The sequence below is a fragment of the Stegastes partitus genome, unplaced genomic scaffold (assembly GCF_000690725.1).
Source record: "Stegastes partitus isolate 25-593 unplaced genomic scaffold, Stegastes_partitus-1.0.2 Scaffold798, whole genome shotgun sequence".
NCBI classification, from domain to species: Eukaryota; Metazoa; Chordata; class Actinopteri; family Pomacentridae; genus Stegastes; species Stegastes partitus.
The window spans coordinates 21,988-34,060 of NW_007578529.1; the positions used below are offsets into that span (position 1 = coordinate 21,988).

The window sequence follows — 12,073 nt, forward strand, 5'->3', positions numbered from 1 at the left end:
ACCCTGTCACACTTAATGACGCATAAAAAGAGGGGAAAAAAATGGGAAAGTAAAAAGACTTTAAGCGGCGCGTTGGCAACTTTTACCTCCTTCAGGATGGAAAACTGATGTGCAGCTACACACACATGAGCCCGGGGTGTCTGGCTTGCTTATTTTATCAGGTGCACTGGCTACTCTCCCCCCGACCAACCCACCAGAGTGACCCTGACTCCCCTCCCCGGCTGCCAATCAGGCTCCTCCACAGCTTTTCCTTCTTAAAGCTCATTACATGGAAAAGATTTCTTCTTCTGGTGTTTTTTTCTTCTTCTTTTAACCATCCCTGTGCTCCTGAGTGTGTGTGCAGGTGACCTACAGGTGCATGCAAGACCTGTTTCTGCAAATTCAGCTCAGGCTAAATGAAAACTGCACCTTCATCCGTGTGTTTTCCAATCAGATAAGATCTAATAGCTGCTGCTGATATGAATCTTGATCAACCACAGCTCCTGCCACTCTGTTTAAGATTAGCAGTGCAAATATTAGACATTTGCTTCAGAGGAGGAGGAACAAAAAAAGAAAAGAAAAGGGGAAACCTCACTACAAATTGAATTAAATTCCAGCATACAAAACTGGGCTGAGTGTGTAAAAAAATTTTCCTTGAATGAAGCAAAGAAGAAGAAAAAAAAGAAAAGGGGGCAAGACACTCGGCGAGCTCTTCATTCAGAAGTGCTTCACAGCAAAGCCCATCAGGTAACAATCTTTTTATTTGTCTCAGTCCCTCACTGGGTGCCAAAGCCTGCTGAAGGACTAGAGCGTGCGGTGTGATCCATCAGCCCCGTCCAAGAGCTCCAGCGTGGTAATCCATCTAAACCAGACCCAGAATAGAATTAAATAAATACTTCCATGCTCCGAGAGCTAGAATTATTTTACTACTGTCATTCTCAGTAGAGAGCAGCGCCGCGTGGATTTAAGCGAGAAAGAAAGGAGGAATAAATGTGATGCTCTGAAGAGGCAGAAAGATATTTATTTGCTGATTTGTTTTTATTCTGTGTGTGTTTGAATTTTACTATGAATTTAGATTATGTTTGATTTTTAGATTCAGATTTTAAATATAAGTTGTAGAGAGGGGCTTGGAAATTTAAATAAAATGATAATTTATAAGCAGCAGATATTTGCTTTTATACATCCTGAGGCCTTTGTGTTGGAGGATTTCTTCTACAACATTTATTTTTATTTAGCTGCTATTTATATAAATTACCTTTAAAATAAAATCATTATGTGGAGCTCAACTTTTTAGGATTTTATTTTTGGTTTCTTCTGCCTCCAAATAAAAAAAACATCACAGGAATTAACCAACATATTTTAAACTGAACCTCATCTATAATAAAATGAATTAATGGATTTTTTATTTTTTTTTAAAGGAGGCCTTTTCTGCGGCTGCGTGATTATTTTGACGTGAAAATGTGTGGGACAGATTTCCTCGCGGGAACAAGATGTTTGCGTGTGGCCCTGCTGCGAAATAAGGCAATTATAGGCATGTATGTATTTTCTGGGTTATAGCTATGAAACACACACACACACACACACACACACACACACACACACACACTTTATCACACACACACACACACACACACACACACTTAAAAAGCTTTTGCATTAAGAGCTAAACGACCCCCTTAAATGTCCGATAATGGAACCCCCTTCATATGCATCCTGCGTTATTTTCTAACACATTATTTTACGCGTCAACCAACCAACACTGATTCTGACCTCCACGACTTTTCCAGCGTGATGCATAATGTTGCTTTTTCTAGTCACCTTTTTTCGTTTCTAAAAACGGTTTCAAACAACTGAGAAAACATTTTAGTGACTCCAAATTACGAGAATCTAATTTTTTTTTAAGTGTAATCTTTGCTTTGGTTTTTATTTTATCAGATATTTTACGCAGCAGAGGAGCTCATCGTTCCAGGGAGCTACTGCAGGCCTCAGAGGCAGTTTAGTCTTCGCCATTTAAAAAAACAAAACAAATCTTTGGCTGCTTCTTTCATAGTTCAGCATCAATCCAACACGTGTGAACACGTGAATGAAGATTATTTTTGGCACTATTGTGGGGTTTGTTGAGGCCTCATATTAATTCAGCACAGAAATCCAGAAGTGAAAATGGAACACAAGCTAGCATCTGACAAAAAAAAAAAAAAAAAAAAAAAGAAAAACAAAGACTTTCTGCAGCTTTAACAGTATTTACGGTATTTTCTTGATCGTCCATAAACTGATCAAAAAGCTTCACATCCCCACATGGATCTGTGTCAAATACAAATAAGGCAGGGTTTAAATATTCAGTTTTATTTCTTTCCAGAAAAAAAGTAAAGGAAACTCGTCATTTAAATATTAAAACAAAAGATGATAATTCAGGATCAAATAAAAAAGGCGTCTGTTGGAAGTTTTTTTTTTGTTTGTTTTGTTTTTTTGCCATAAAAAAGGGGAAAGAGGGAGAGTTCCTGTATCTACAACATTCTTTAAAAACAGATCCATTTGTCACTGCTGGGAGCTTCTGGTTAAAATGTCTCTGTTACCTGAGAAAACACGAGTTCAAAGTCCGCTTTCTTTCTGATTATTCATTGTTGGTGTGGATGCGTTTGGCGAGCTCCGCGGTGCCACGCTGAGTCTGTAGTTTCTGGTACTCCTGGTGTAAACTGAGGAAGTGCGGAGACGCCGCCGGGTGGAAGAGCGCAGGGGAGGCGTAGGCAGCGCTGGAGGTCAGGGGAGAGGAGTACGCGGTGCACTGGGCCGGGGAGAAGGCGTCCATGCCCGGCTGCGACTGGAGGAAAGCTTTGGCTGTGAGTGCGCTGCGGGAGAAGAAGCTGGACAGAGCCGGTAGGATGCTGCTGACAGGTGGGATGGTGGCCGGGCCGCACGGCGAGGGCGCGTGGTGATGGAGGTAGGGGTAAATCTCCAGGCTGGGCAGCTGCAGAGCCGCCGTGCCGAGCCCGTAGGCGGCGTGCGGGAAGCCGTGCAGCCCGCTGGGCTCCAGGTGCTGCTCCTTCAGCGGGTCGAAGCGAAAATGCTGCCGCTTGAAGCGCTTCCTCCGCCGCAAGAAGCTCCCGTTCTCAAACATATCGGAGGAGTTGGGATCCAGCGTCCAGTAGTTGCCCTTCCCGGGGTTTCCAGGCTCTCTGGGCATCTTTACAAAACAGTCATTAAGCGACAGATTGTGTCGGATGGAGTTCTGCCAGGCGGGGAACTTCTCCCGGTAATAGACGAAGCGGTGGCTGATAAAGTCACAGATCTCGCTGAGAGTGAGCCGTTTCTTGGGGCTCTGCAGTATGGCCATCGTTATCAGAGCGATGTACGAGTACGGAGGCTTCACGGACGCGGGACCTTTGCTTTTAGCAGGAGGACACGTCGGTCCGGGGCTGTACGTGTCCCGCTCTTTGCTCTGGCTGCTGGAAGTCTCCGTCTCCTGCTCGCTCCGCGACTCATCCAAAGGTAAGAGCTGCTCCTCTCCGCTGTCTTTAAGTCCTTCCCCCACCACGTCGATAACAATATCCTCCATGATTTCCAAACCTAATGTCATAGTAGATGTCCGCGGGTGAAGCCAACACCACCTGGCAACAGGTGGGACACTGACAGCTCTTCTGTTAAACGCGACGAACAGATCTTTACGCACGGCCCATCTCCATTCACACACAAAAAAAGTAAAACTCCGAGCGCAGTCCTGCTTCTACTTCTCACAACGCAAACTCTCCAAACCGCAAAGCATCAGCGCGGATATCCTTTATTTTGGTGCCTTTAGGCGCAAACAGCGGTCGGCGAGTGATCGTGCGTAAAGCGTAAAAGTGCGTGCGCCCTCGGAGATGTCCAGCATCATCTGTAATCTCTGTTGCTTTCCTGCGGCTCGGGTGGATGTGATGTCACGGTGAGGCACGAGGAAAAGGATCCTGACCAATGAAAACGTCGCAAAGGGTGCCATAGCGAGAAGGCCTCAACCACACGGCGCACTCTCATCAGCAGCATCAGTGCCAGGTCGACGCGGACATCAGAGGTCCATTCACGAAAATCAGAACCGACTATTGGGAGGGGGGGGCCAACCCGGTTCTCTCAGAGGGTTCATTTCCAAGTGGCGTTAAAAAGGTTGTAAAATTACGAATTTAAAAAAGTACCAAGAGGTTAGTTTGCGTCAAAATCATTTCACAATCATTTTTGAAATATGCGCTCAGCGACGTTTGTGCAGTTTTTCCTGAGCCAAAACTTATCGTTAATATTTTTTATTTACCAGCGATGTTCACTTTTTTCAAGCTCTTGTAATCAATCCTAAATTAAAATCTAAAGAAAATGATATAAAATCAATCATTTATTGAAATAACTCTCTTTCTGTTTTACATCAGCCGTAAAGCAGGAGAATCTCTTTATGAAGCAGCAAACACAGAGGAGGTCACGTAAATGTGCAGCGCTGACAGAAGCTGGTTATAAAATAAAATTAAAACACACAGTTGATGTTGGAAGATGCTGCCTGACGCTTTGGGGACAATCAGATCACCATCCTGAGTTGACAGAGCGAGGGGGGAAAATCCCAAAACACTTCTCTACGTGAGGCAGAGACTTAAGTCTTAATCCTCCTCGAAGACTCCCGCAGCCGCACTCTCTGCGCACACTTGACTCACAATTACACGTTTTCAGACGCGCAACACAGGATAAAACTGGAATGACTGATTTTGTGCTGCTGTGAAAATAATAATTTGTTGCCTGCTGTGCTTGATGTCCTCACTGGAAAGAAGTGATAAGAGGAGACTCTGGGCCTTTTTTTTTAAGTCAAACTTCTCCAAGAGACACGTTGATAAATATCACCATGTGTGAAATGGAGAAAGAAATAATATTTGATCTGCAGTCTGCATAACCTGTGGCAGAAACTTTACACCCTCTGTTCTCCATTTGAGCACAAACCTATCAAAGTCCGGCATAACCCCGTCAGATTATCTGCTTTAATAATGGGCAACCCAGAGCAGGACGCTGATATTGGGATGAAAGTAATAGATTTTCACTTGCGCGGACATGAAAGAGAAGCGAGGAGAGGAGGGCGCTTTTGGTATTGTTGGGAGGCCTCTGGTTGTTTGTGTTTAATGATGGAGCCCTTTGTTGGGGATTCCCACATTTCCTGCCTCTAATCGTATTGATACCTCGGGGCAGAGGGGGGACTGCATGGGTCCGGACTGGGTGGGCTATATGGTACCAGCAAAGCTGCAGATGATTTCCCAAATTCATCACGCATGTCTTCAGATTGGAAACAGGTCCGCGCGCGTTGTGTGGTTTCAATAAGGCGAGAGCAGGAGCGTCAAATCACCAGAAAAACTGAAGGTATGGCACCGAGGATCTAAGCTTCCCAAACTGTTTTTTTTTTTTACGCGCTGGAGTCATTTGTTGGGGACCAGTGATGGACGGGACAGATGTGCCAAAGTGTCCTGTGCGCAATTTACAAAATACGACCTGCAGTTTTTTTCTCTCTCTCTCTTTTATTTCTGGTGATTTTTATAGGAACCATGCCATCATTTAAGCTACGCAACATTAAATTTCGGGCTCACTCTGTGGGGCTTTTTTTTTCTTCTTTTCTTTTTTTAATAAAACAGCAAAATGTGGAACCGCTCAAGAAATCAACAATGCTTTCTTTTTTTTTTTTTTTTTTATCCATTACGCGCACATTTGAACAAAAAAACAAACCGTCTATCTAACAAAACCGGCCATTGTACGGATCTTATTTGCTCAGATGAGTAAGTGGGAAAAGCGAGCAGCCACCAAGGACTCGCAGTAATAACATCATTTGGCAGGAACCGGCTCGGCCTGTGGGGGGATCTCGCCGGAGGATCATTGTGGATAAATGAGCGCTTCATACGTGCAGGTCAGGAACCGGGTTAGATGAAGCTGTAACGGGGGCTACTTCAGTTAAAATGTTTTCTTATCTCTGTGAAAACTCCGAGGCCTCCGTGATTCTGGGAGTGATAAAGAAAAAAAAAAAGAGAAGAAGAAGAAGGAAAAAAAGCGCACTCCAGAGCGTGTTTTTCATTGGGAGAGGTTGAAACAGCTTCAAAGAGCGGAGGTTGTTTTCGCACAATGCCCCCTCTCTCCCTCTTTCTCTCTCTCATCTTGATTCCCTTAAAACTCTTGGCAGGGCAGCGGACATTAATAGAACGTGTAATTTAAGGTATCATGAATCATAACTGCATGAAGTAAAAAGTCAGAGGTGCTGAGCCAGACGCGCACAAACGCGCGCAGACGCACAAACACACACACACACACACACACACACACACACACACACACACGGTGCAGGGGAGGATGCAAAGTGTAAATTTCACGAGCCGAACTGGTCATTAACACAGTATTTATGAGCTGACAAACGGCTCCGGAGCAGGAGAAAGTGATGCAGCGCGCCGGCTCTCTGCAGCTCATCATCCCCATTGTGCTCGTGTCTCTCCGCTCCGCTCATTACTGTTGTTTGTCTGGATCCATTTACGAGGGATGACACATCTTCAGATCCCATCAATCACAGGGGACGACCCGACGCGGCGCTCCCTGCTGCGTGGCGACATCTTGTGGTGCGAAGAGGAGCTCGGTGGGAGGAACTCTTGTGATGTGAATTTGAATAATGCTCAACTCAAGAGTTTTCAATCTGAAGATTCTTCTTTTGTTGTAGTTTGAAGAAAACATCCAGGACGGAAACTTGCTGTGTGTTAAATTAAAATCACAGTTTTCATGGTATTCAGCGGTCGCTTACTAATCCAACACAGTCACTGGATGCAGCCCAGCGCCTAAAGTCAGCACCTCCAAGTCTGAGGCGGCAGCTCTCTGCCAGAAACCAGCAGATCGCTCCCCCTGGGTTGGGGGTGATTTGCGGCCTCGAGCGAACAAGTTTAAGTATCTCTGTATTTTGTTCACGAACGCTCATAAACTACGGGACGGACGGTTCGCTGCAGCGTCAGCACTAATGCAGGTTGTTTCACCAAACTGTCCCGGTAAGGACGGAGCCCAGCTGGAAGTTCTAGATGTTTCAGTCACCTGTGGTCGAGACAGAATCTGAGTAGAGACAGAATATATTGATACTGTGGTTCCCTCTGTGGAGCTCAGGTGAGGAGCTCAGACAGTGACAGGAGTTGATGCTGCTTCAAGTTAAAGGGAACCAGCTCAGGTGGTTTAGGAATCTGATGGAGGTTTTTCTGGCAACTAGGAGGAGACCGAGTTGGTAGACCCAGAACTTTCTGGAGGGATTCCACATCTCATCTGGCCTGGGAACAAGGAGAGGGACGTCTGGAATGATCTGCTTAGCTGCTACCACCCAACCGAACCCAGGATAAGAGGGATTAAATGGATGGATGGACGGAGCGCAGCCTCACTCATCATGACTATAACAAAATATCTTAATTTTATTGAACTTCTTTTTTCAAAGTTCAGCTACCTAAATTCAATTTGTTTCACGTTTTCAAAACTGAAGAAGACTTTGAACCAATCATTCCACTACCTGAGCTGAAGTCTAATTTGATCAAACCTGGTGGAGGAAGGAATGATTATTTATTTTAGATTTAATAATAACAATTAGATCATATGTTGGTGAAGACGTGGACCATTTAGGTCAAACACATTAATGGAGAATGTGCTCTTCTTCTGTGGTGTTCAAAGAAAGTGTGACAACAAAACCTAATTGTTGTCACAATAAGCCAAGTTTCTGACATCCTGTCTGATAGACTGCAGCCAATAAGATGTTATGAAGTCATATTGCATCAGTTTTTAGCACCAGGAGCTTTCTCTGTATGAGCTGCATTCATTCGTCGCTTGTGGTCGACATCTGTTGAACTTTTCATTTTGTTTTCATTCAAAATAACAACATGAAGAATATTTCACTCATAAATGTCATGTTTACTGAAACTGCTGCACAGAGGTTGCAAATGTTGGACTATTTTGAGAGCACACATCTAATATTAGCTTCCTCGGCCTTAATTATCAATAAATATATTTGGTTTCTGTTTCTGTTTTTGATGCTGCCATCACACTAAAACAATCGTGGAACTCTCGGGTGATGCACGTTCTTCGATTGCCGGTGGAAGTTCAGTTAAAAACGGAGTCCGTAGTTCTGGGCTGCTGATGTTTAGCTTGTTACCATGTCAGTTAGCATGTGTCAGATTCTCCCCGTCATGTTCACGAGGACAAACGTGATCGAGTGCCAACGTGCACACGACACACTGCAGCAGTGTTGTGTGTTTGTTTCCGATTTACAGACGCAGAACAAACAGCTGAGGAATCACTGACTCCACCTTTAAGTCACTTTTTTAAAGCAGCAACTGGATTCTAGCCTCTATATTTTGGTTTACCTTATAAAGGGACAACTGACAACTCCATATATTGCGCCAGACTCTGTGTAAAAGTGGCTTTAATTAATATCTTTCAAGGTAATTATGGCTGGCTTGATGTTTTGTACCTAAAAGGATACGATGAACTCACTTTATCACACGACTCTGCTCACGTTTCTGAAGTGTTTTAACAATATCCAGTTGATCAGAGGTGTTGTGATTCATTCTCACTACTTTAACAAAGTTTTTTTTGTTTGTTTTTGGGGCAGGCAGCAGTGAAAAAGCTCTAAAAATGTCCCTATGCATCCTGCTCAGCACCTGGTAATGTAAAACTTAGACTCACACTGATGCAGATGTATTTAAATTTCTAGTGCAGGTTTGCATTTGATAAATTTATGCAGCTTTAATAAAGATATGAATTTAAATATTTCCCTCAAAGTCAGCATCATGTAAAAACTAATCGAGTAAACGTGCAAATTTAGTGACTATTGATGAAAATAGCCAGCTAGGATGTTTTGTTCCTAATGAATAAAGCAGTGAAGTAAATAAAACTGCATCATGAAATTTCTTGTTTTAAAATTATGAAATTTAATTGTAATGTAATAGTGATATTAAAAAATGACCAGCGATTCAGCCTGATCAGAATTCATGACTCCTAAACTAAGCAAGTCATTGCAGTTCAACTGTATTTATATAATTTAAATAATAATTCACAACACATGTCGTCTCATAGCAGCTAAATTATATTAAAACCACTCGTAGGTGAAGCAAATGGCTTCATCTTGTTATAATACAGTGTTCTATCGACGCTATGACATTAATGTGATTTTAACACTAGTCAGCTGCCTTTTGTATTTAAATAAACAGAACTAAGTCAGGACTAAAGCTTCTGCTGAGTGTAATCAGGGACGTAACATCCTAATAAGATTATTTGATTGACTACAGACAATCAATAACACATTTTATGATCAGAGGGAATAAACAAAGATTTTCCATTTCGGTGTGTGTTTCCTGGTATGTCCAACTCAAGTCATCTTACTAACTAACCCGACCAAGACACCATGATTCGGTTGTTCTCGTAGACTAATCGTAGCAACTGCTTGAGTTCCTTGAAGACGTTCCACCTCTCATCCAAGAGGCTTCATCAGGTCTGACTGACCAGTTGGGAGTTCCAGATACTGATATCCTGAAGGAGCCATGAACACCTGAGCAACAAACCCCCGACTGAAACCAAAACTCAGGTGTTAATGTCTCTTTCTGGAACTCCCAACTAGTCAGTCAGACCTGATGAAGCATCTTGGATGAGAGGTGGAACGTCTTCAAGGAACTCAAGCAGTTGCTACGATTAATCCACGAGAAAAACCACAACCTGGATGACTGAGAATTTCCACAGACAGGATTTGGTTATTCTGGTAGATTAATCGTAGCAACTGCTTGAGTTCCTTGAAGACGTCTCTCATCCAAGAGGCTTCATCAGCTCTGACTGACTAGTTGGGAGTTCCAGATGTCCTGAAGGATCCATTAACACCTGAGCAACAAACCCCCAACTGAAACCAAAACTCAGGTTTTAATAAGTATGTGGAACTCCCAACTAGTCAGTCAGAGCTGATGAAGCCTCTTGGATGAGAGCTGGAACGTCTTCAAGGAACTCAAGCAGTTGCTACGATTAATCCACCAGAATAACCATGACCTGGATGACTGAGAATCTCCACAGACAGGATTTGGTTATTCCAGTGCCTCAGCTAAACAATTAAACGGCTCCACTAATTAACAAACGTGCTCTAAATAAACGCTACAGTGAGTTATGTGAATCAGTAATGTCACAGTTAGGATGACTACAGGCTGCAACATGTCAGGAAAACACAGAATTTATATATATCTTTAGCTAAATCCATCTCGACATGCTGAATAAAAATTCTGGATTTAAAAAAAAGACATTAAATGATGAAAGAGATTGTTTGGTTTCACTGATCGACCTTCCTTCACTTTCCCAACAGGGGGCGCTCTTACGCCAACAATGACTTTCTGGTTTCCAAGGAGACTTTTAAACACATCGGCTCACAAGCTCCTTAAAACCGGCTCTCATGAGACGCCGAACACGTATTTACTTGTGTAGCTCAAGGCCTCGGTTCAGGATTTGCATGAGGATCATCACCTGTAGTCCCCTCTGACACCGGGACGCTGTCAGGTGTTGGACACAGCGAGATGCTTTGGTCAGAATGCATCAGACTGACCCGACGGAGCAGCTTCTCTCTGACTCAGAGGACGACAGCACCGAGCCAGAACCGCCTGTGGACCACATTGCTGCTGATATCACCAACATTACTCTCAATTGGGACTGACAGCAGCGGTTTGTCTGCAGTGTCGTGTTCGGCCCGAGCCGCTGCGAGGAGAGGCCTGAGGATGGAAGGAATGCAGATGTTGTGCTTTAAAGCTCAGCGTGCACCGTGTTGACTGATCGTCAGAGGTCAGGGCGCTGGCTGGAGCGACCGGCGAGATGTTAGGGTGTAATGAGGAGTCGCAGGAGGGTGTTTGGTGGGTTTCCCCGGCCTGCCTGCATGGAGGCTGATGGAGAGAGATAAACTGGCAGCAGATGTAAATGCAAGACAGAGTTCTGCTTCAGCTTTTTTACTTCTTGTTTTCTCCTCAGATGGGATGCTAATCTTCCAGCATCATCATCATCCCGGCCGGCGGCACGTTGCAGCTCGTCTGAGAGGTGACACAGACGCACTTCACAGGAAAATGCTCGTTTGTTTGGACGAAAAGACAAGATCTCAGCTCGTCGGCGTGCAGATGGCAGAGAGTTTGGGCAGCGATTCGCCAGAACCCGGCGCGTGAACACACCCAACAGGGCCGCAGCCGCACGCCCGCTTTCATGAGGCTTTGGATGCGAGAAATCTCCGAGGCCGGTGGGAACGGACCACCTGGTTCTGGGTTATCCTCAAAAAACACCAGGCTGAAATTTTGGGAGAGAAAAACGTGCTGCGTGCAGTTTCAACAAACAGCTGTGAGAAAGAGAAGGAGGAAAAACCGAGCACTTGTCAGAGCCGGACATAAAAGGGACGACAGTACATTTTTTCGCTGACGTCTGAGGCAAGTGGTTTGGTGTCACATGACGCTGACCCCGCTGCTCTCTCGTGAGTAGACGGGCCCCGAACGGCAACTGGTCCCTGAGCACCCGGAGGTCACGACCCCCCGGGGGCCCTGAGGTGGGTATTTACAGGCTGGGCTGCTACACTGAGGTGCTCCTTCACAATCCATCAACAGCCGTCTGACGGGGAGACGCTCACTTGTGCATAAAATTTGTTCCGTTCACTTTTACAGTAAAGAACCACGATTCCTCTTTTGGAACACCATCGACAGAGACGTTTAAATCATATTTTGGTGTCATCTCAGAAGGCAGTGTCACTTCTTTGTTATTTAAAATACTTTGGCTCCATTTAGATTTTAAGACAAGGGCGAAATTAAAAATTACCAGGTTTAAAAATCAACACACTTCCTGAATTCTGCTTCTGAAAGCACGTCTTCATCTCCACAGTCGACTCCCGTACCAGCAGGATGAATGACGCCGGACTAATCGGCCAACCCGACCCCGACACCTTCAGCTGTGAACGTCGACACATTCCAGGAGCGATTCCCGCCGGACAAGTTCGACGCTGACAAACGCATTCCTCCCATCGGCGAAACCCACCTGGCCTCGCCGTCAGCTTCCACATGTTTTGCAGGCCCGTGACCTTTCCGACATCCTTTAGCGGCAGAAC

The 12,073-nt window shown here is 44.6% G+C and overlaps 1 protein-coding gene across 1 annotated transcript; it reads right to left on the reverse strand.

Annotated features, from left to right (window-relative positions):
* Nucleotides 1-1,325: 1,325 nt before the first annotated feature.
* LOC103364958 (forkhead box protein D2-like) lies at nt 1,326-3,837 on the reverse strand. Its single transcript, XM_008292261.1, has one exon. The coding sequence runs from the start codon at nt 3,551-3,553 to the stop codon at nt 2,591-2,593; it is 963 nt and encodes a 320-aa protein (XP_008290483.1). The 5' UTR covers nt 3,554-3,837; the 3' UTR covers nt 1,326-2,590.
* Between the last annotated feature and the right edge of the window lie 8,236 nt (nt 3,838-12,073).

What these genes read in the sequence shown, in the direction of transcription:
- LOC103364958 (XM_008292261.1), bottom strand. Translation starts at nt 3,553, where the DNA reads ATGACATTAGGTTTGGAAATCATGGAGGATATTGTTATCGACGTGGTG.